Source organism: Falco rusticolus, chromosome 3 (assembly GCF_015220075.1).
Source record: "Falco rusticolus isolate bFalRus1 chromosome 3, bFalRus1.pri, whole genome shotgun sequence".
In the NCBI taxonomy this organism is placed as follows: domain Eukaryota; kingdom Metazoa; phylum Chordata; class Aves; order Falconiformes; family Falconidae; genus Falco; species Falco rusticolus.
Genome location: NC_051189.1, coordinates 31,885,132 through 31,910,611, shown reverse-complemented (window position 1 = coordinate 31,910,611; position 25,480 = coordinate 31,885,132). Strand labels below are relative to the sequence as shown.

Here is a 25,480-nt window from a genome sequence, read left to right as displayed (position 1 = left end):
TGTTTCTCAGCTAGTATATCTGTGTCATTGTGGGTAATAAACAGTTCATGCTCAACATGGTTAAGGCAAGTCTTACTGTTTTCTTTCCTGTAACTCATCCATTGACCTGTCACAATAACACCAGGATTCTTTTTGTGGCTTTTTTGTGTGACCTGGACACCACCTACTTGTATGAGAAGCATACTTTGATCAAGCTGCGTCTGAATTTGTCTCAGTTTCCTTGCATGATAATATTAAGATGCATTATGATGCAGTCTTTCATGTAGCTAAATCTCATAAAGATGTCATTGTGTTTTTTCTGCAGCCTTCTGAACATGTGCTATAGCCCCTTCATATCTCTTCAGAATGCAGCTGCTTAGCTCATTTTCACAGTCTGTGGTAACTTTTTATTGCACCAAGCAAATTACTCATCTTTACTTTCAAGGCCTTTCATAGCTGATCTTTCCTGGCATCATTTATTCATCACCAAGCTGTTGATCCATCTCTCATTAATCCATTTTGCTAGCCGCCTTCATCCAATCTTGTCTTTTTCAAACAAATAGCTTTGTGCCTTCTCTTAGGATTTAAATCATGCAAAGCGTGTTGGCTGGTACATCACATCTCAGTTTTTGCTTTTGGGTTGTTATTTAGAATGTGTTTCTTTGTTTGTGTGTTTGTTTTGGTATTTTTTTTCTGGGTAGAACCACGCATACTGTCCAAAAAGGCTGGCATCTAGAAGCCATGTAGGTAATGCTGCAAACCATCAGTAAGCTTCTCTGACTGTCATGGGCTCTAAAAAATGTAACTCTGAGTTTGTCTGAAAAAGTCTGTACAAATACAAACGTTGTGCAACTGAGTTAATTGATGGAGAACTTATCCCCAGTTAGTCTGCTTGAATATGTATATTAGTGTACATAATTTATGTACATCATTCTCTATATAGTTAGGGGACACAAATATATCTGAAGTACTTCGGTTAGGATATTATATAATATGAAAATTAAGTGCTTTGCTTAACACATGAAGTTGCTTTACTCTTTCTGGATGTAAATTCCTAATGCAGGTATTTAACTTCAGGCATCAACCCTTCCCCGCAAGCTTCTTCCAAGATCTCGCTTAAGATTTTGGTGATATAACACTATTCTGCAAGCCACTAATGATCAGAGAGACTCCTGCTTAAACAAACCCATGATTTAAATTCTGTTTTGTCATTCACTGGGTGATGATAATACTTGCAACCTGTACTTTTCATTAAAGCATCTTCGAGCTCTTTACACTGTCCAGTAATAGAAAAGTATATGGGGAAAGAAATTAGAAACACAAAAGTGCTTTTTCTTGAAACACAGAAATGCCTCATGCAAAATCATGTATTGATAGTTTATGGTGCAAAGAATACAGGTTTCAATTATTTGCTACTAATATGAATGTCCAGCATCACAACTGAGTTAGATCCTACTCTGGTTTTAACTGCGATAGAGCCACCAGTCGCTGCTTGGGGACTGGCTCGGCCTCAGTCAGTGGGTGGTGAGCAGTTGTATTGTGCATCACTTCATCTTGTTGGATTTTATTCCTCTCTCCCTTTTTCCTTTTTGTTATTTTTTTTCAAACAATATTTCAACTATTAAACTGGTCTTATCTCAACCTGTGAGTTTTACCTTTTTCGAAATCTCCCCCCACCCCCCATCCCACTGGGGCAGGGGGAAGGAGAGTGAGCAAACAGCTGCATGGTACTTAGTTTCCAGCTGGGGTTAAACCATGACAGTCTCTTCTGAAAAACACAAACCCACAAATGTTTTTTCAGCCTTAGAAAAAAGAGGACAAAACCAAGACATGGTACTTTCTACTTAAATATTTGATCTAAACTGAAGGCTCAGTACAAAATTGGGACTTTATCTCAGTTTTACTGAAGGATAATGACTTTGCCCATGAGGGAAATGGTCAAATGCATGGATATGTAACCAAGTTTAAACACAGGAGTTGAAACATACTCAGATCAAGGGCTGAGACAGGTAATTATCATCTCAGAACTCTGAGGGAATACGTAAGTGACATTGCAAGTCCGGTAACAAGTACCTTTGATGATCCTGTCAAATTTGGAATGATATTCTATGATTAGATCATAGTGAGTATAGTGTTGTATCCAAGTTACAAGTCTGTATTGCAGATGAGGGACTGGACCAGATGCAAGCAATATTTCCCTTCAATGATAATAAAATAATATTTGCATGTATAGCAATAAAGGATACCATAGTGATTGAATCTGCCACACAGTTCTGAAACAAGGCTCTAGGACAGCTAGTGGGTTTTGCTTCAGATTTATGTATGCATTCTAAAGACAACTCTGCTGATGCTCTCATTTAGGGGTAATTTTAATGATCTGCTGGAAAATAATTAGCCTATTTGAAAAAAAGGGATTGTTAGGTGGGTTAGGAGCTGCAAAGAGGCTGATAACTACAGGTAGTGCTGACTGTTGATCCACTAGCTGAAATCCAATGTGTAATTTTGTTTGCCTCTCTTCATGGAAGATGATTTTAAGCTTCAGTAGGAGAAGAAAAGGCTAGAAGAAGGATTGGAAAAACAAAGTTTATATTTGGGAGAAGATTTAAATGGCTTGGACAGGTTAATTACAACCAGAGAAAGTTTTTTCCTTATCAGGAAAGGCATTTAACGTAAAAGACAGTTGCAGCACATGATTAAATGAGCATAAAGTAGCAGGAATAAGTTTAGACTTAAAAATGGAAGTAGTTCTAAAAATATTCATTACAATATTGGGATAAAATGATGCATCTGCTTATCACGTAATTGCATTCATAGATGTACTAAATTACATGTTTGCCTGTCATAAGAAGGAAAAGAATACAGAGCACAAGGGGGCTCCTTCACAAGTTTATAGTTCCTTTCAATATCTGCTGATGCTCAAAAAAAATGGGAAGCTTTGAACTGAGGTGTGTCTATCAATAAGTTAAGACAATTCTGTGTGTTTTTTCAAACTGAAAAACTGTCACTGTATTTCTGGATTCAAGCTTTATCTTGCTGAGTTCCTGGTATTTAGCTGAATTCATAAACATTATGTTATTTTTTTAAAATAAACATCTGTCCATGTGCTGTACTGCATATACTCAAAAGTTGCCCATGTGGGAGTATGAGGGTATAAGGTTTGGACTTTCAAATTTATCACATTTAGGACTATAGCAGTTCGTAATTTTTAAAAAAATATATTTTTTTTGTATTCAGCTAGCGCATGGATATACTTCATATAGTATTTATAAGCAGTGTTATGCATTTGCTGCCTTTTCTATGACCTATCATGAGCAAGAAATGCTTTGGATTAAGTGGGTTTTGGTGGGCTGTTTTTTGGGAGGTGGAGGGCTCTTGAGACATACTTCCTCTGAAAGCAAAATATGTAGATGGCATCCGATGAAATCGGTTTTGTTATTCCGGCCAACTTCTTTTTTTCATTCTGCAAGTCCAATAATAACTCACTGAGGATTGGTGTGTTTCGTATGTTTAATTAAAGTTAATTTAATCTTGAGCTGGATTTATTGTTGAACAGCTGATTCCTTAACACTGGCTGGAGACCTTGCCATTAAGAAAATGAACTATACTGCCGTCATGCATTCCAGAACTGGTGCCCAGTGTTTTGGAAGGCATGATGCCAAAAACTTTTTATATATATATGTGTGTGTGTGTATATATATATACACACATACATATATATATATATTTATTTTTTTTTTAGCTTTTCATGGAGGAGCTCCAGCTGTGTCTTCTCAAGGGTGGTGGTTGCTAGGGTTTTTTTCAGACTCTGCCCATAAATGTAGACATAAATATTCTCTGAGCAGACTAACTGGAGCTAATAATTTTATTAAGAGGTAGAGCTGTCTTGTAAATATACATCTGGCATACAAATATCATGTGTAGATGAAACTGAATAAGCATATTTGGAAACAGAGCCAGAAAAATCTCCTAGAGAAGGCATTGGAGAATCCATGTAGGTCATAAATTATTCGTGAAAACGTGTCCAGCTGAACTCTGTTACAGTTCTCCCATACGAAGAATAATGCTGTAAGATGATCATGAAATGTAACATGTTAGTAAGCAAATGTAGGGCAATGTTGCATATTTATACGACTTTCCATCAGAGGAGAAAGGCACTAATGCTGCTGTGCATGCAATATCTCATTTCTAACCTCTTAAAATTGTTCCAAGTTACATATGTGCTAATACAGACCTTCTGACAGAGTACTAGAAATGTGAATTCAGCTTCTGAATGACCTCTAAATCCTTTGGGGCCTAATCTCCATGTGCACGTGTCTTAGTATGACCCGATAAGCCGCACAGATGTCCGAGCCCTGTGCCTGGGGGTGCCAGAGCACCATGGACAGGGACTGACAAGTCCAGGGAATGCTGACTCCCTGAAGGAAGAAGAAGAAATGACTTCACCTATAATCTTCCATGTCAGAGAGACCAGGAAAACCCTTTGTGCTGAGATCCTTGGCCACCAATTTATCAAAATGGATGCCCTTTTCAAGGATTTCAAGAAGTCAGGTTCATCTGATTGAGGCTTGTTATCAGTCACAACTGGTCTTTGTTTCTCCACAGGGTTGATGCTTCTCTGTCCTGGTTTTGGCTGGGATAGAGTTAGTTTTCTTCTTAGCAGCTGGTACGGTGCTGTGTTTTGGATTTAGTATGAGAATAATGTTGATAACACACTGATGTTTTAGTTGTTGCTAAGTAGTGCTTACTCTCAATCAAGCACTTTTCAAGTTCCCCATGCTCTGCCAGTGGGGAGGTGCACAAGAAGCTGGGCAGGAGCAGAGCCAGGGCAGCTGACCCGAACTAGCCACAGGGATATTCCATACCACAGATCATCAAGCTCAGTATATAAACTGGGGGGAGTTGGCCGGGGGCTGCTGATTGCTGCTCAGGGGCTGGCTGGGCATCGGTCAGCAGGTGGTGAGCAATAGTATTGTGCATCACTTTGGGGTTTTTTTTCCTTTGGGTTTTATTCCTCTCTTCCTCTCTCTTCTGTTCATTACAACTGTTGTTGTTATTATATTTTCTTTCCTTTATTAAATTGTTCTTATCTCAGCCTGTGAGTTTTACCTTTTTCCAGATTCTCCTCCCCATCCCGTTGGGGAGAGCCAGGGGAGTGTGTGAGTGGCTGTGTGATACTTAGTTGCTGTCTGGGGTTAAACCATGACATTCTCAAAAGGCTGCCTCATAGTTACCTGCTTGCCAGAAGCTTCTTATGGGTTTCATTCTCTATTTATTCTTACTGAGATGCAGACACCTTTCCCTATAATCCACTTGCAAAATGCCTCTTTAATTTTATTTTAGAGACAATCTCTGTTTGTCTGTCAAGAGTCATAGCTCTTTTTTTCATGAGCTCCGTTAAAAGAAAATAAAATACTAGATTATTTCCCCCTCCCACCCCCTACCCCCATCTGTTTTTGTGTGTATCCAAGCTTTTTTATGTACAGAAGGGTCAAGCTATCTCAAATAGAGAATTCATAAATGGGTCACAGAGCCCACTTGTTTCTTCTACTGTAATACTTACATATCTTTTGTCTTGAACATGAGGATACAAATGTCAGTATCTGGAGATCTGCAAAGTGGCAGAAACAGAACAGTGCTTTCTCAAACATACCTTTGACACAGTTGTCACATGGTACACTGGCAGAGCTGCATTTCAGATAGTGTTAATTATTGTGAGTTCAGGTACTATGACTAATAGAGCTGAGATGCTTAATTCTCATCAGTCTGAAGGAGACAGTTGCATGGGAAGGAGCTGCACTGAAGCATCCTTCAAAAAAGAGAAAATGGTTGCTAACTCAACATTGTGTGGTCTCTTGAAGATAAATGGTACATTTTTTGAAAAATGTCCTCCCAGCTTGCTTTTACATTCTTCATTTGCCTCAGGCTTTGAATGACAGAAGAACTAAGGAATGATTTTAAGCTCTTATCACTTTCTCTTTAAATAAATCAATCAGACAGAAGGTATAATGCACATGCACAGCCCCAGCAAATGGTGCCATTAGGAAAGAGATCTGCAAGCATGAGGTGTACATGTGCACCACCGAGAGAGCTGACACTGGACTTTCCAGGTTTTGGAGGTAAATGACATTATTTCCAAAGGATCATTCTGTGTTAATAACTTTTAACAAGCCAGTGTCAAATAATCTTCCAGAACTGTAGGACTGTATAGGAAAATTGTTATGAAATGTAGTATTAAAAGTGTTTTCTGTTTGTTTGGGTTTTTTTTCTTCAGTGGAAGTTAGCTATCCCAGAGTTAGAAATTAAAGCCTGTGATATGAGCCATTGGGTGCCTGATTTGTAGGTTCTCAAAGAAAAATTGGCAGGAGACTTGTTAAAATGTGTTAATTTTACATTTTAGGGCATCTACAGGAAATACTTTTCTTACTATGTAATTCAGGTTTGTGAACAAAAGGAGAAATTATCTTTTTCTGAAGCATCAGACAGTGACCACAACTGCAGATAGCATTTTGAGTGGGATAAGATGTATCAGTGTAATTTTGGGTTCCCTAAATTTGAGGTTGGACCATCTTAATATAGTCACATTTAAAAACAGAATATTACAATAATAAAAAGTTATTTGAATATATACACTACCAGAAAAACTTTTAAATTTATAGCTTTCCACAGTAAGTAGTAAATGAGACAAATTTTGAAACTCCTTGGATTATCTATAGATGTACTACTTTTCCTGCTTCTTCATTTAAATTTCTGATTTGCATATTGTATTTTCAAAAGACATGGTGTAGCTTTGCTCAGAATATATGTATGTAACATGAGTGTATTTCCAGATGCAGAAAATTGTTAACTAGTTGATCATACTCTGATGATTCATAGCTCTTTCTTCGGAAAACATATTTTTTATTGCTGTACGTTTGGCACTAGCCTACTTATCAGAAGCTATTAAACGGAGACCTTTCTCCTGTGATAGGACATGGCCTTGATTCTATTTGTATCAGGCTTGTTATTTTGTAGTTACCTGCATTTGACATTTACCAGAAGTGGTGCAGCAACTCTTGCTTTTTGCTGTGGCATACTAAAAGATTGTTACGCATCTGATGCTAGTCAGAAAGCATGGTTTTCAATGAGACTGTCACACAATGTTATCTTATGATAAGGAGGTAGTTAAAAGAAAGAACAACAATATTGATGTGCTGTATCTGAACTTATTTTTCATTCTTTGTTTGCATTTCTTTCCATGGAATTTATATACTTATTTGAAAACCTTAATGTCACTGCCATAGAGGCTTCTCCATATTACCAGTGAAGATTATGAGATCCTTATTTTATGATCTGTTTCTTTTGAGTGTTATTACTGTTTGGAATGAAAAATTTAAAATAATGTTTCCTGTCTTTTGACTACTTCTGGAGCATATGGAATGCATTGTGGTGAAGTTTAATATGAAAATTAATGAAATGAGCTGAAATATACTACTGATTATATCTTTAAAAGTATTTGAACCTTTTAGAACGTTATATGCCAAATCAGAAAGCCTGAAGACTTTACTAATTCTGTTTTATAATGCTTCTTTGTTCTTGCACACGATTGACCTGCTTCAGTAATGGGAGCAAAAAGCTAACAAACAGAGCCAGAACTGGAGTCAGAGGCTGGTAATTTTAGCTCTGTCCTGACTGCCATGACCTCACCATGAAAAAAACAGGAGACACAGCTTCTAGAAACTAAGTACAAAAAGATTCTGAAAGGTTTACGCATGAAAGGCAGAAAACAAGGGCTGGGTTTATGTTTAGATTGTCTGCCTGTAAACAAGAGATATTTCTCAGCAACAAGTCTGTGAGTAAAGAAAAATTCCTTTTGGATGTTGGGGCTTTGCTGGGCAGGGTAACCCCTTTTCCACATTTTTACAGGACTCATGCCAGATTTCTGTTGGCCAGTTCTGACTGTAAGGGTTTGCTCAGTTTGTGCCTCTTTGTTCCACTCAGCCCTGTTCAGATAGCTGAGCTGAGCTGTTGACAAAGTTTCTGTGTGGGTGATCTGGGACTGGATTGAGTTTCTTGTGCTCTACCCACAACATGTACAGTTTATGCTGGATCAAACACAGTCTGACTGTAATTGTCAAATGTTTCAGACTCAGAAGGTCTTAGGAAACATAAAACCAAAGTAAACATATGTAGAGAAATAAGAATTGGCTTTTACAGCCAGATGGTGACAGAATATCTTGTGGTAGCTGAACCCTTGTTTTCCTCATAAATGTTGAGAGGAAAGAACAGTGTATGCTGTTCTTAAACCTGGATTAATTGGAAATATTGAATAGTAAAAGAGCTAGGAGTCCCTCTTCTGGAAATATTTTAGCTTAGTATCATGGTTTAACCCCAGCTGGCAGCTGAGCCCCGCGCAGCCGCTAGCTCGCTTACTCACCCCTGCAGTGGGATAGGAGGGAGAATAAGAAAAATAAAAGTGAGAAAACTGTTGAGTTGTCACGAAGACAGCTTAATGGGACAGAAAAGGAAGCAAATAATAAGAATGATGATAGTAATGATAAAAGAATTAGAATACACAAAACAAGTGATGCACAATGCAGTTGCTCGCTGCTCACCAACTGATACCCAGTCAGTTCCTGAGCAGCGGCCCCTGGCCAGGTTTCCCCCCAGTTTACATACTGAGCATTATGTTATATGGTATGCGTATCCCTTTGGCCAGTTCGGGTCAGCTGTCCTGGCTGCGCCCCCTCCCAGCTTCTTGTACCCCTCCAGCTTTCTCGCTGGCAGGGCCTGAGAAGCTGCAAATGTCCTTGACTTAGCATAAACACTACTTAGCAACAACTGAAAGCATAAGTGTGTTATCAACATTATTCTCATACTAAATCCAACCCCCAGCAATATACCAGCTACTAGGATTAACACTGTCCCAGCTGAAACCAGGACGCTTAGCCTGCAGTGTATTACTGTACTCTTCAGTGTTGTTTTGTACAACTTCTAAGCTAGCCTCCTCTTGAACTGAGTGGTAAAGTTGTTTAGGGTCAAAATCAATTTGAACTGAACTGTGTCGATTTTATAAGGAAAACTTCAAGGTGCAAAATTAAGACAGTGGAAGCACAAACTTTACAATGATGTGGACACAATCTGCCTTCCGCAAAATGAACTTGATATTTCAAAATATATCTTCCAAAATTGTTAACCTTTCTTGGTGAAGAGGAAGTTTTTGTGCTTCCCTTGTAATAGCTGCTGAAAAGAAAAAAGTAAGGAGGAAAGCATGCAAAGGAACTCAGCTAGGTGAGTTTATGCATTGTGTAGAAGTTCTGCAGCACGCAGATAGGAAATTTTTGGAAATAGGAATGTTTTCAGATGAAAATGTTCTATATTTGTAATTCTCTGGTTCAGTGTTAGAGAATTCTTTTCATTTAATTAGGATCTGAAACAGAGCATTTTGCAGATCATCTTAACCAGGATTTATAGACCTCTTCCCAGTCGATCTTGTAAAGTACAAACCTGGCTCAACATTCAGTGCTGAATCTTGTGTATTTTCCCTATGCTTGTCCACACAGAGAGGTTGCTTCATTTCAATTATGTTGTTATAATTAAAGTATGACTGAACTCAGACTGATTTTACTGAATCCTTAACTTTTTGGAAAGTAAAATAAATTAGCCTTGCATAATGCTTTTTTTGTAAGCCTGGAATATCTGTGAGTGGTATTCTACTAGTGAATAAATTGCCACGTTTGTGGTTTCATGTTTTTTGTTTGTTTGTTCATAAATTGGTTATAGTGGAAGAGATTTTCAGTGCAAGCCTTAAAAATCTTTTTCTCCTTTTCTTTATTTTTTTCCCCTGTGCTCACTTTTGTCTGGATAGGGTCATGCAGTTCTCTCCTGTGCTGTTTTTATTCTCCTCGGGCACACCCTTCTGTGTTGCTTTTGGGTCAGAACCTTCTTTTATGTCTATTGATCATGGGAACATGGATGTAGAACTATAATTTCAAAGATCTTTCTGGTTCATGATAATGGTGTGCTACAAGAAAAGAGCAGAAGCAATGATTGTACATATGCTAATTAAAAGGCAGAAGGGCAACAAAGTCTATTTCTGTTTTAAAAAGGGCATCAAAGTTTTGAAACATAAATGTTTTAAAATCTCTCCTCTCCAAGCCACAAGTGATAGTGCTGCTTTGTTGAGCGCAGTGTGAGTGAAGATGATCCATGTAAGATCCATCTCAGCAAGATCTTCACAGTAATGTTTTTCTGAGAACAGGTGAACTGTTAGGCCTTGTTTACTTCACAGGGAACTTGATGCCTCTGGCCTTCTGGTGTTTTATTGCCTCCCCCTATCATGTGCTCTTTGTTACAGACTCAAACGAAAATACAAGAGGAGAACTCTTGAATCAAAATTTTGAGAATTGCCACTGAAAGCCTATAAACAAAGATACTCTTTTGGCACTTTGCATATTATTCAAACCCCATACACCAATGTTTCAGGTAAAAAATGCTTTCTGCAGCAGTCAGGAAAGTTTGTGAGAACAATTGTGAGAACAATTAATACTATGCATTTAATTTTCTTTGGAAATTTCAAATGTAACACAGAAGGCAGCCCCATTTCATAGATCTGAATCACCTCTGCCATGTTCATTCTCTCAGCACACACACATATACACTAGCTTAGACTGGCCACTCAGGTTGAAGGTGGACCTTAGAAAAGCATCTTGTGTGTTACAGAAGCCAGTCCTGCCTTCCCCACTGCACGGCAAGGTATTCACCAAGATTTATGGGGCAGCTCTGCCAGGCCATTTCTCCTACTCTTAGTTCCTAGGGGCAGTGAAATGGCAGTAGAGGCTGCTGGTCTGAAGCATAGTCTGGTGAGTGTCTCTTTCTGCTGACTTGCAAAAATTCAGTGCAGACTTGGTCGCTGTCTTAGGTTTCTAAAGTTAAACAATCAAAGCTGCTGCTTTGCAGGAATGTCTCTGGTAAAAGATGATTTCTTGGCATATTCTTAGGCTTTCTAAGAAAAAGATGGATGCTGTCTACAGCTAAGCAATAAAGGTAACTGGTAGGTTTGTAAAGTTAAATCCTAACCAATTCAGTTCATTTCCATCTCAATATGAAAATAAAATACTTTCTGTTTCAGGACTGACAGCTTTACATAATGAAAAAAATGTTAATAGCTAAAGGATTAAAAACTCAGGCATCTAAAGGCAATGAACACTGGGATATTTTTTTATTTAAGAAATTAGAACAAAGCAGACTGAACGCGCTCCATCCAAACCAAAATTATAGGTTTTGAACTGTTTGTAAGAAATAACCATCTGACTGCCTGGAGCCCTGGCAGTCTCAAAGCCATGTTTGCGAGGGTAGGGGTGAAATGGTGCTGCTTCCTCCTGTGAGGACTGGCTAATAAAAAACGTTTGGAATGACTAATGGAGACAACCTGGAAACATGGTAGCTGGTGCCATAGATTGTATCTGTGACCTAATTGTTTCTGCTGGTGACCAGGACTCAGAAGAAAGTGTGAGGTTTTGGTGACAGGCAATTGATGAAAAACCTTCCACAGTCCTTCCTGATCCTAATTGTATAGTAGTTGACTTATGCTCAAGGTTTTTGTAAATGAAGGTGTGTTTTTTCCTGCTCTAATAAAATCGTAGATGTTTCCTCATTTAAAAAAATTGCATGCAGAACATTTTATCTTCATTAGTGAAGTAATGCCATTCAACTTTCTATAGGGCTGGCCTTTGCTGTTCTGTCTTCAGTCCATCCGGTTTTTGGTTTATATGGCTCTTTCTTCCCTGTCATTATTTACGCCATATTTGGAATGGGACGTCATGTTGCAACAGGTAAGTGTCTATTTGCTAAAAACATTTTCAGAAACAAGAAGTTGGAAACCAAAACTTTTTTTTGTGGGTGTTATAAGCCCAGTGGAAGGAAAGTTATCTGAGACTAAACACAAATAAAATGGTTTTGTGCTTCTTTTTACAACTGTTTTTTTTGCCAGTTTAAGTACTTCAAAGAGCCTCATTAAGAATATATTGGAGTTACTCCTGCCATTATGATTTAGTATTCCATTGACACTTCCTTTGTAAATTAGTTTATTAAGGGCATTTGTATTTTAATTCTAGAAATCTGCTTCGGGCTAAGATTTTAACAGAGGGCTCAGCCAACAAGATATGTGCAAACAGGAATGAAAAGGGCTCAATCACTTCTTAAACCACAGAAAACACACATTACTTCTCACCTGTCTGAAACACAAAACCTGCATTTCTCAGGAAAAAAGCTTTCTGTGCCTATTACCTGCTACAGTATTAAAGATAGAGATTCTCCCAATGAGTTCAGTATAACTCCTGTCCACTTGCAGACTAATTAGATGGGCAGTGAAAGGCGTGCCCTAGCTACTATGCTAGTAGCGCTGAGTTACTTGCTTACCCTCAGCAGAGCCAACGGCAGCTGCAAGCCTTGAATGGCTTTGATCTCCTAATAGGTTGGTGAATGCTCTGACTCCAAAGAAACCAAATTATGGATGGAAGTTAGAAATAATACTCACGAGATCTAGCCACAAGCACTTCAGGTGTGCAGAAGTGGGCGCTTGGTGGCCTCTGAAGTTCTCAGGAAGGGTGAGACAGGCCCAGTAGGACTGGGTGAAGGAAGGGAGCCTCTGTGGTTGTCAGAAGATTTTAGCAGGGAGGAGATGTGTTTTCCTTGTGGAGGAGGAAAACTCCTGAAAGGAGGAAAGATGGTTTGGGGTAATCACACACAAAATTAAGTCTGCAGAATCTGATTGCTTGAGTGTATGCTCTTGAGTGTATGCAATGTTTTACTAAGAATTTAGCCACATATTTTGAGCACTTTTTGTTCAAAGTTGCTGTTAAGTTATTGAAAATTGCTGAACAGCTATAAATAGTCTTAGAGAAACAGGAAAGCTGAAGGTTTGTTTTCCCTAGAAGCGCAGAAAATATTTGAGTCTTTTGGTGTTCGAGAAGGATCTGTGGATGCTGTTAGTGATCTGATGCTATAATGAGAGATAGAATGTATTCAACTCATGTAAAAAAAGAGAAGCGTTCCAAAAAAAGTGAAAATTTAGAATCTGGAAAGTAATTTTGACTCTTGAGTAGAGATAGATTAGTATATTTATTAAAACATGAACCTATGTTAAAAAGCTGTTTCAAAATGAATGATTTAGCAGTGTATTATCAGTAGTTTGTTGGTGTAAGATTATTAGGAAGACAAGAATCCATCATATGACCATATGCAGGAAAACAGAAAAGTATCTGGCTGACACAAATTCTAGTAATGAAAATGGATGATAAAAAGGGTAAGTACAAGCTGTTAAGTCTGATTTTTATTCTTGGGAGGGATTCCCACTCAGAGAATGATTTTCTGAGTCCCACAGCTCCCTGGTTGTGTATTCCTGTACAGTCCTTGGTGTGGAACCTCCTTCCACAGGTTTCTATTACAGAATTTAATCTTAAGCAAAAAAAAAACCAACAGAAATGTTCTCTTGTAGTCACGAAGATTTTTTTTAAATAAATGTCTTTGACATATGTTGTTGGTCCTTTCAGTAGAAATGTCTCATGCATTTGTCCCATCAGCCTTGGTTAAGGTGTTACGGTGTGCAGGTTGAACTGGAGCTATACCACCTGCCTCAGATTGCCAAATGCTCCATAATTACTCATGTACATTGATGACAATCTCTTCGCCTGCCAGCATTTTCTGTAAGGTCAGCAGGGCTCTCCATATGTATACAGGCTATAAAAGTGCCCTTTGTTAGTGAAGTCTGCCATGCTAATATGAAATAGAAAATTCATCAATGGCCCAGTTTTGTCAACTTTTACTCACTTGAAATGTCTCTTCTGTGAGATAGATGATTTACTTTAAAAGATTACTCACCTGAGCAACTAACCCCTACACCTTTTTGTTGACTGTTTTTGGGGTAATTGAACTTGAGGCACCTTCTGAGAGCACTTCATCTGTCATCATACCACATACAGCTCTTTGATTTTGGATAAAATGTTATATAAATTGTTTTCAAATCCAATTTTATGTAAACTTTTTTGTTGTTGTTGTTAACGGGCAATCTGAAGAGAAAAATATACAACTATCCTGAGCGTTGCTTGAAAAAAAAATATTATAGGCCCAGGTAAAATGTGTATCATGATGCAAAAAAGAAAATGTGATCAAAAAAAATCCTTCATGGTTCAACAGGAGAATTAAGGGGGATGTCATAAGGAAGGGTTTTAGCACTTGAAAAACGGAAAGCTTGGACAAATGAGATGAGCAGGAAAGCCATGAAATGTAACAGGTCAAACATATACAGGAAGTTAGAAGGCTAAAAGAAGGGATTTGAAGAATGCCATGGAGAGGATGATCCAACTGTTAGTTAAAGGTTCTTTAAATACAACTACTTCAAGACTTTGGGAAGGAAACTGGTAGGATACCTTCCTGACAAAGGTGTAACAGGGACATTCTGTGACATGGTCACAGAATTGTCAAGTTTCCAGTGTAATTTCACTGTCAGAAGGTCTTTGGAAGGTACCCTGGGAACTGCAGATGTGCCTATAATAAAAGTAAGAATTCTGAAATATATGTATAATCAGAGTTTGTTGGAGAGAAGTTAATATGACTCCCGTAAAGGAAAATCCTACCTCACTGACCTCCTAGAGTATTGTATGAGTGTCAGTAAGCACATGGGAAAAGGAAATACTTTGAATATAAGATATCAGAAGGGTCAGCTACTGATAAGGTTCCACACCAAAGGTTACTAAAGAAACTAAGTTGTCCTTGTGATAGAAGAAAAGTCCTTTATTAATTATTAGCAGGTTAAAGGATAAGAAGCAAAAGGTAGGAATTAGTGGTCATTTTTCATGGTGGAGGTGTCCCTGGTAGGTTCCCAAGGAATTCGTGCTAGGAGGTTTATTCTATGAAGTCTGAGGTGAAGGTAGAACTGTGTTCACTGTGCCCTGCAACAGCAGAAATAAGGAGAGCTCAGTGACATGGGAGAGGCATCACTTTAAAAGGCTTTTACAGTATAGATTAAAGAAAATACTACAGCAGATGATGAACTTCTGGAACCTGCTCCCAGAGGACATTGTGGAGGCAGAAAATACAAGCAGGTTCAAACAGAGCTTTGACTGATTCGTGAATGCTAGTCCATAAACAAAATCTAAAAGGGATAGATAAGGATACACTTCCCTGACACAACAGCTATGGATGCTGGGAAATTATGAGGGGACTAGTCTGCAGAAAATGGCCAGGCTTGTGTGCTCTCCCTGGGTAACACCTCTGATTGCCACAGCTGGAGGCAGAGTACTGGGCAAGATGGACCATTTGTCTGACACAGTAAGGCATTTTTCACGCTCCTAGATCTCTGCATGAATGTGTTTGTGCTTTTTTATATTGAATTACCATCCTTATTTATCTGCGTGTCATTCAACTTGCTTTACCTTTCTCAGCAAATAAAAATTTCTCTCATAATCTGCCTCCATTTCTTAGAGTGCAGATTGATGAGGTTTTGAACTTGCACATCTGCTAACTATAATGGGCTAGGTACTGTATATATAGCATGAATTAATTGCCCTAGAAATTTGAATGGTAAACATTTGGGATTCTCAGACGAAAAGCTGTTTCATCTCATCCAGGGTGAGTTAAAAGCCTTTCTGACAGCTTGAAATAATTGTGGGTTGTGTTCGAACCTCTTTTGTTAACATGTCTAAATTAATATGGTCACCAAAAAATTTACATTTAAATTGTCTGTACAAATGGTATTTTACATGAAGAAATGTGTGTTACAAGATTACCTTAAAAATTGTTCTTATCATGACAGGGATGCACAACAATGGCACTAACGGCCAAGTTTTGAGAAAGAGACAGTGAGTGATGAGTACAGACAGATACAGAATTACTGGTGACTGATGTGTGGCTTTTTTTGTAGGTACTTTTGCCTTGACTTCCTTAATATCAGCCAACGCAGTTGAGCGTCTCCTTCCTTCAGTCAGCACTAATTTCACTACAAACAATAATTCAGAAGTTTTGGGCCTATCAGAGTTTGAAATGCAGAGGATTGGAGTTGCAGCAGCAGTTTCATTTCTGGGAGGAATCATTCAGGTCAGTGGCACATACACATTCTATATGCTACTGATGCATTGCACTGGTGACAGCTATGACTTTTGTAATGTTTTTTTTTTGGTTTTTTTTCTGAGAAAAATGAACCATGGATCTGGTCCAATGTTCATGAATGATGTAATTAATGTATTTTAAAAATTTTCTGCTCCTTTTTTTGAGATGTAGTATTTATGAAATTTAAATGTATACATGCTCCTAGGGTGTTGCAATATGAATTAAGACCACATTCAGTCAGCTCTAATATAATATTCAATTGCTGTTGGTGCCCTCTTTCCTTCTCCTTCAGAAAAAAAAAATCATGAATCAGCTCCTGGTAAGCACTGACATATTCCTGAGGTTTTCTATTGCTCTTGGCTTGAAGAGAAATACTATACAATATTCAATAATTAAAAACAGTAGGGAAAACATCTTTAAATTCTCTTTAGAGTTCACACACCCATCATTAAAGCAAAATAAATTAGTAAAACAGATGTCTTTAAGTGATTCCCCAAAGCTTATTCAAATGATCAGAGGTCTTTTAAATTTCTTCTCTCTTCCTATTCTGACCACAAGTGCTGAGTTGCTTTATCCATTGCCAGTTGCTTAGGTCTTCAAAGAAGGTTTCCCTCTTTCCTTGTAAATATTAAAATGGAAGAGATGTTCCAGCACTCAACATTGCAACACCTCCTGGGTAGAAACCTTCTCAAAGAAACCCAGACCCCTGCGCTCGGTGCTTTGAATCCCTCTACTGTGCATGGATGAGCGAAGGAGCCTGGAATGGGATCTCCAGTGGCTGACATGCTTGGCAGGAACTGGGGCATATGCTTATGTTAGTCAGTAGGAAATATCAGTAAGCATGATCATTTCTGTAGCACTTGTTTTCATTCTTTTATTGGTTACAGAACTATGACTTGGGGTAGCGGCATGAGGGAAACCCTATAGACAACGTATGGAGTAGAGCTGGTGCTCATTGTGCCTGGCTGCTGCATGTGTTGTCCCATTGCACCAGTGTGTGCAACACAACACTGCATCCATGTGCAAGGTGCTTGCAATAACAGAGTCCTTTGAGCATACACAGAGCTCTTCATGTGGGAGGGCTGCGTTCACAGCCTGACAATCTCCTATGTTGCCCCCAGAGAGGCCAAAATGCCTCAAGTGGGAAGTTGGTGCCTGCATTTGATTTAACTTCAAAACCTGATGCAGATTTTTTTTGCTTGGCTGCTGCAGAATCCCATTAGGTGTGTAAATCCTCTAGACTTCTTACTCTTTCATTCTGAAAAGTTCTGCTTTTTCACATGCCTCCAGCCACACCAGCTGACTCATCTCAGCCTATGTCCTGTTTAAGCCTGATTGGAATGAGAACTAGAAAATACTCTGCCTGCATCTTCAAAGTGGGTCTGATAGGAAACTGGGCTATGTGCATGGGCTTCTCTCCCAGGTCAGTAATGCCACTTGCATCAGAGTCATGCTGACAAAACTGGTGCTTGTAGTGCCACCACTAGTCATTTATGTGAGCTTAATGGTTAGAGATGAGATTAAAATACTTTTTTCCTAGACGAGTGCCTTGAAACTACTGATACACAATACGCAAGTAAAAGTCTGGATCAAGGCTGTGATCAAGGCTGACCTTGTTATCATCCCAGGTGCTGTTAAGCATTAGAATCCACATTTCTCATCATGATTCCAGGCTCCTGGCTAACAGCTGCTGCAATTCCCAGATAAGGTGACAGGGCATATCTTACTGTTAATGGGGAGCTAAGTCAGTGACCTGCTTCTACCTATCATGTTAAACTAGAAGCTAATGAATAGCCTGGAATAGATGTGGTATTCTGGCACAAGAGGAATAAGTTGATGCATTTTGAGGCAACAGTTTTCCATTGAAGACACAATGAAATACACAAAGTGGAATTGTCAGTGTAGTTGACAGTTGGGATGGTACTCCTCTGTGAAGGGAGCAGATCTGAGCTATGGTGTCTACTGTTTCATTATTCTGAAAAAAGTCAAAATGCAGTGCTCTAACCAGCTGCTAACTACACAAAGATGACTGATGCTATGACTATTCCACACCTTGAGCAGCTTCCACACAAAGGATGAAATGTCCGTCTCCAAAACAGCTGGTTCCATCTTAGAAATAGTAGGCAAAGACCTGAACCTCCTTGGCCACAAAAGCAATTTGACAGTATTTTTCTAGTACCCTGGCTAAGTACTTTAATCAGCAAATAATGCTAAAGAAAAGAAAGGAAAAAACCAATACAAAATAGTAAGTCATGGAGGGAAGGCAAAGGCAAGAGATGTGTTTTTGCGATTAGCTGCTGTTGCTTGGCTTGTATTTTGTGAAGCCCATAAGTGTGCGCTTGTGTGTGAGGCAAGCTCTGAGCAGGCTTTGTGAATCTCAGTGCCATCTAGGTATGAAATAAATTAGAACTGGTTTCTGATCATCACATAAGAGTAGGTGGAGCTTATAAGATTTGAAATTTGGGGCTTAGCTGTTTAATTTTTTTTCAAGTAATCGATTTCAGATTGCTAAACTACTTTTTGTATCTAATGTTTGAGGAAGTGTTCATAGAAGAGGGAAGATATTTAGTTATCTTAAGAGGCATTCTGATGAAGATAACAGTATTAAAATAGAAAATAAGCAAACATAAAATAAGACCTGTAATTATCAGAAACATTTAATATAATGCATTCATAGACATAATTTCATTTTTAAAAGCGGAATTGAAGGTATAGTGCAGATTTTTTTATGTTTGTGTAACATACATAAAAAACATATAAACAGGGCATGGAAAGCTAATCAAGTTAATGGAATTATTCCCTGATATTAAATACCTCCGCGGTATTGATGGGAAGAGGAAATGGCAGAACATAACAGATGCCTGTGGAAGAATTTTGTAATTAGAATTGAATGATGCCTTTATAACATTTAAAACAAACAAACACCTCAAAAGAAAGGCTTTTAGGTAAGATTTTTCCCCCTCTTATTAAATTATATGTGCAGGAACGCTTGCATAAATATAGGTGTCTATAAAAAACATCAATATACTAAACTGAAATTCAACATTAAATTTGCTGAATAAACAGAGGAAAGCCACTTGCAGTGCAAAGTGAGAAAAAAATAATGTTCATCCTAGAAAAAAAAGGCTTTATTCTCTTAAGGACTGCAATGCTACAGACTTCAGTTGTGCTACTCTGCTGTAAATGAGAAATAGGTGGTTATTGCATTCGAGTCTTCTACAGTTTCATTGGTAAATTTTTCAGCTACTGCATTATAAAAACTTACATATAATTTGTTTCTAATATACAGTATTGAAAATAGAAAGTATTTCTGGTTATCAGGAGAACAAATTTACATGGTCTATTATCAGTTTACTTAGTAACGAATGAGCACATTTGAAGATGAAGTGTGCTTTTGCAAGGTTAGTATTCATGTCCAAAGATTTTTTTCCCTGTGGGGAAAATTATGCTGCACTATTCTATGTTACACAGAGTTTTTCATGAGGTACAAACATGAGCCTTTGTTGTACAGTGATAATCAGGAAAAGAGTTAACTTTTCTTTCACAGTGGAAATAACTTCTTGCAGGCTTATTGAAAAATACAGGTGGGCTGGATGGCAGTCCTGGTTCCCACAATTGTACAGCATGCTACATATTAGTCCAGAAAGACCACAGAAAGAAGTCTTCTACAGGTCCTGGAGTGAGGAAAGGTCACTCCACACACCACCAGAAGCTACCAAACACTCTCAAGCCATCCAGAATGAACTTCAGAGCTGCATTTCAGAAGACCAAAAGCTAACAATTAGAATGTATATTGAAACAGCCTAAGAAGAATTTTAAATGGATGACTTAGTTAAGGGGAACTGTCTGTGTCTGACTGTTGTCTCCAGGTGGTCCATAGATGTCTTCACTTTTGCAACCTCTGATTTTGAGATAACCGATACAACATACTAAATGAGAAGCTCACAGTCTGCTCCCCTCCAAGAGAGATTCCTGATGGCTGACCTTGTTTTCTTGGCCCATGCAGCAAATTACCGGAAAGAATACCACCACTTTTTGTTCATTTTAATGGTGAAAAAAAGTTGCATCTTCCAGAACATTGAGTTTTGAGGGGTTTAAAATCTATTCTCTAAAACTGGATACAAGCAGCGGGTAACACGATATCAGCCTTTCAATTACTGTGGACAAAAAGTTTGACATTAGTGATTCCCAAAGAGCTGTTAAATGATAAAAAATTTTACTGGCCATAAAGCTAGATTGACTACACAGTGAGAGTGGAATTTTAACAATAATAAACTAAGCGTGTTGTCATGGGAAGAAAGTATTGAAAGTGGACAAGAACCAAAAGGGCTTGAATTAATGAACATAGAGGGCTTTGCTTTTTTCAATTACTCATTTCACTTCTCCTGGCTAAAACCCTGTTCTCTTCTTCTACTTGTCAAATTCCAGAACAGTAAAGACAGCTGCAGGAAAAGGTTCCCTGTGTATTATCTTTCTTCCATTCTAAACTTTAGTTTTCAATATTATTCTATATTTTTGTTCAGAAATCTCACCTTCCACCATTTCTGTCTAATCACTTGGTTTTATAACTTGTTTCCATGACCTTTTCTCCTTTACTGTGCATTAACTCAAGGCAGCTTTTCCTTACTTTCTCCTGTGTTTTATTCCTTTCCCTGACAGCTCCTGATTTCATTCACATTAATTTAATCAAGAATGTCTACCTGGCGAAAGCAAAGTTCATCTCAAGAAAGCTATTTCTTAATGAGCCTTTTTACATAGTATGATGTACTGGAAAAGCTGCACAAATAAACTAGTTATGTGCCTTTCAAACCGTTTTTGTCACTATAATTGTTCTCTCTCTAAAACACTCCTTCATCCCCTAGAAACTGAATTTTGAAAAACAGACAATTCTGGAGACAATCTTAAAATATATGAAAATTTTCTTTCTTTTACAGTTTAAGAAAAGCCTAGTATTAGTATAAATAATGAAAAGAGAAACCCATTTACCTTTGACATTATTTTATTTTTTTTTTAGTTTTTGCTGTTCTGACACTTCACTGTCAGTTTTCCCTGTAGTTCATCTGTAGAAGGAAGAAAAATCATGCCATATATCAGAAAATAAGATGGAAATTCCTCAAAACTGAGCATCACAACCACAATGAAGATAAAGTAGATTGTTAGAAATTTCCTTAAGAATATTTTACTTCCTACATTTTGGTTATTGCTTAGCGGGTGAAACATTTTATGACATAATGCAATGTGATGCAATTTTATGCTGTCAGCTCAGCTTAGTTTCAAACAGTGTTTACCCAAAACGCAGTGGCAGCCAAGCTATGTGCCTGTTGCCTGGCACGGAGGGTTCACTGGAGAGTCAGTCTGGGCCTGTATAAATGCTAAAAATTTTATCTGTCAAGGAAACTCACATGCAACTGGATTTGGGAGACTGGTTTCAGAACAGCTTCTTGCCCCATCTTGATCTAAGCAGTTTCTGTAGATGACTCATGTTGCAAGGACAGCAGGAGTTTCTCACAGCAGCTTATGCTGACAATCCCACTCTCCTCCCTGGGTGTTTTCTGTTCTGGTGCTTCATTATTAGATCTTCACCATGGAAGATACGTGGATGCACATTATATTTATTTAACTAGAATGTAAATAAATACTAAGATGTACGTGTTGATGAAGCTTTTGTTTCTGGAGCTACCTTCTGTAGTAACAGGTGGGGATCAAATGTAGGCTGCTGCTTGTTTAACTGAGAGGCTGCAGAAACTGTCTACCTGAAACCACACAGTTTGGATGTAGTTTACATAACCTACGGTTATAAAAACCCAATAAAAACTAGTTTTGAAATATGACCTTTTAGTTACTATCTGTGAAGCATCTCCCTAAAATAAAATGAAGATTTAAAGTAAAAAAATGAAAGTTAAAAAAAAAGAAGTAAATATGAGTGGTGCTGAAGTTGTGAAGTCCTGCAATCATGTTTCCATGTCACTGTAATTCACCATAATAACTTCATCTGAAATGCTAATATTAACTAATATTTCTCTGTGACATTATGTAGTTCACAGAATTGTCTCTGTGGTTTTGATTCCACAGCTAAATAAACATCCATCTCATTCTCTGGAAAACAAGGTATTACACAGTTAGAAATTTTGCATCCATACAATGCAAACTGATCTTAGAAAACAAACAAAAATTCACTAGGGAAGGGAGAATTTAATTCTTATTGAACTTTGCTACTGTGAAAAATGTTCTAAATACATGAATAGACGCACTATTAGAACAAACATCTAAACAAAATATCTGAAGTTAGTAATTATCAGTTTTAGGCCCAACTAACTAAATTATTACTTACTGAGGGTAGAACAGTAATTATCACTATGGGGGTCCAATCTTGAATGGCAATCGATATTCTGATTGTTCGTAGTACAGTGCCATTCACATGCTATTAGGGGGAGTTAGAAAAAAAAATCTCAGAATTAATCTCTCAGGTGGAAGAGGAAATTGTTCACTAGAGCTTTCTGTAGTAAATTAAAAGCCACTCACTTTGGTATTTTTATATCTTTCGTGCTATTATGGCTCACTGCGTACAGGTGAGGTTCATGATGAAAACACAAATAGTGTTCAGGTATAAAGAATGATAACATTTAGAATTATTCTTTTAGCTTCAGAACAAAACAAAATAAAGCAAAGATGACTGTCACATATTCCAAAAGGATGATATTTAGTATGCTAAACACAAAATAATCCTCTTAGAAAGTATTGTAATGAACAACTTTATGCCAAGAACATGTACCTTTTCAGGCATAAGAATAACAAATGCAAGACTATAGATGTATGAAATTGTTTTTTTATCTAATGAATCTGCAGAACTCATTTTAAGAGGAGATGATTTAAATGTAACTTAATATCTTAATATGGATCTGAAAAGGATTAATTGTTATGCAAACCACAGTAGCACCTGTAGGTATGTAACAACCTTGGTCAAAGAATTAAGAGGTGTCAGATCTCATTCTTCAGAGGAAAAGAGTGATTGCCGTCTAGGATAAGGGGAGAAAATGCAGCAGGACACAGTAATACCTTGGGTATTTGGCTTATATTGCTACAAAGTATCTACAATAGCTGTAGATTCAGCTGTAGTCCAGATTCCTGGATTAGAGAGGAATGTTATTCTTTCATTATATGCTTGTACTCTGAAATAACTTCTGTAAAAATTGCAACAAAGCTGAAATAATTGTCAAGGTCAAATACAGATGAGCCAAAGCCTGCTCTTCTATTTCTAGCAGAGAAATCCAATTTGTATATGTGATTGTGTTTATGAAATTGGACATTGAAGTTTTCTTCCTTTTTTAAGTTTTCTGACTGTATACATATATTCTACTTTGTTAGGTCAAGCATTTGCCACATGCATAGGAAGCAGATTTTAAAGGTCTTTAAAATAGTTTACTTTTACTATAAGTTTATAAAGTTTGTTCATACAGAACACATAACTATATAAACATCCCTTTTTGTCTGTAAAGAAGATAAATATTTTTATATCCTCCACCATGTGAAGCAACTTCTGTTGCTTCCTCACCTGGATACCTGTAAACCCAGACACCTCAACATATGAAGCTGATGTAACTAGAGATAGTGGACTGGTGATACTTGATGTATTTGATATTATGATATTGCAGCATGAGAGCATCAAGTATCATGGTATATTGAACTGTATGTGCAGAGACAGTGGGATATCAGGAGACTAAGGGTCCGCAGGAGGAGCAAAGCAGTTGTGTGACTGCATGAGAAGGAAAACTGATGATGATGCAGCCTGGGGTGGGGCAGGGCTCTGTGGGATGATGGAGCTCTCACCATGGACTCATCGCTCTGTAGTTTTAGCACCTAACACATTTTGCAGCTGTTGAAATTACTAACATTGGGAATCCTGGTATCAACGTGCTGGCAGTTTGTAAGCTGGACAAAGATATACGGCCCTTTGCCTGTGCAGGCTGAATAGCAGTGGGGCAGGAATGAGTCTTAGCATCACCCTTGCCTTTTGAGTTGCTTTACTTCATGTTGCTGTGTTGAGCTGATGTTTTTATAGTGTTTCTTGTGCTCACGTATTTAAGTGGGAGAGAATACTAAGCATTGCATGAAGACAGTTTCTCTGATCCTCTTTTTTTACTAAACTAATGTTAAAGTCTGGTAAACTAGTGATGTGAGTAAGATAATTCAGGTAAACCCACAGAGCTTCAGTGGGTTCTGTTTTCAGGTATTGCTGTCCTTCAAAGGATTTTTGCTTCTTATCTTTATCTTATTTATCTTACAGTTTATTAAAAGGACTCTGGCACATTTTCCTGTCACCAGGAAGCTGCATTTTATTGTAATTGCTGATACTCGTACCTTTGCCTTTTAGGTAGCAATGTTTATGCTGCAGTTGGGCAGTGCCACTTTCTTGTTAACAGAACCAGTGATAAGCGCGATGACCACGGGAGCAGCTACACATGTTGTGACTTCTCAAGTGAAGTATCTGCTGGGAATGAAAATGCCGTATATATCAGGACCACTGGGATTTTTTCATGTGAGTTCAGTAAAAGACATGGGTTATTCCATTAGCTAATACTTTCTTAAATAACTGCACTATTTGGCTATATGTAAGTGTAAGAAATTTGTTAGGCATATGTGTGAATGAATGGAAGATGTAATATCAAAATGTTAATCTTGCTAGGTCTGTTTGTGAGAACAGATTAGGAAAACCTGATGAAGAATTAGCAGAAATGGGTCTTCTTTTGAAAGGATACAGTAATCAATTTGAAATATTTGTATTACAGCACCAATGATTACATTTATTATCCTGAGCAATTACACACTTTAACAGGGAGGATTAACTCTTTCTGGATCAGCATGTGGGAGGGATATATCCAAACACCAATCCAAACATATTTTCTTCATATTTTGCTGAATGACAGCTGACAGCTTATTTTGGGGTAAAAGGAAAATAAACCATGATTTGTAGATCTCCTATGCAAAAGTTACCTTACCTATGTTACTCATTGCTTTATGACATGATACTACTTTGCCAAAACCACAGAAAATGTACAGCTTTAAGGTATTTTTTGTACAATGCATACAGCCTTTCATACAGTATCATGATTACTCCCTTTGGAAAGTAGATATTGTTGGCTGAAACCTTAAAGGGCCAAGCTGTATAGTCTTACTGCGTAAAAGTTATAAGAACATATTCTTTATGGTAACTTATACCAATAAACCCTGAGTTTAGGTGCTGTGAGCATAATCTCTTGGCAGAAGCATTAGTTACAAGAGTATTTTGTTACAAGAGCATTAGTTACAAGAGTATATTGCAAGAGTATTTGTCAAAACGGTATTTTGCTCATAATAAAATTTTATTTACTTGCTGAGGTGACATTTAATTGCATTTATAGCAACAAATGAATTGATTACC

General features: G+C 37.7%; 1 protein-coding gene across 1 annotated transcript in view; it reads left to right on the top strand.

The window, feature by feature from the left end:
- The window catches only part of SLC26A7 (solute carrier family 26 member 7), a 69,988-nt gene that overhangs the window by 5,385 nt on the left and 39,123 nt on the right, over positions 1 to 25,480 (top strand). The window contains exons 2-4 of the mRNA XM_037379083.1: positions 11,679 to 11,789; positions 15,878 to 16,050; positions 24,434 to 24,598. Coding sequence (XP_037234980.1) covers positions 11,679 to 11,789; positions 15,878 to 16,050; positions 24,434 to 24,598 — 449 coding nt within the window. The remainder of the gene's footprint in view (positions 1 to 11,678; positions 11,790 to 15,877; positions 16,051 to 24,433; positions 24,599 to 25,480) is intronic.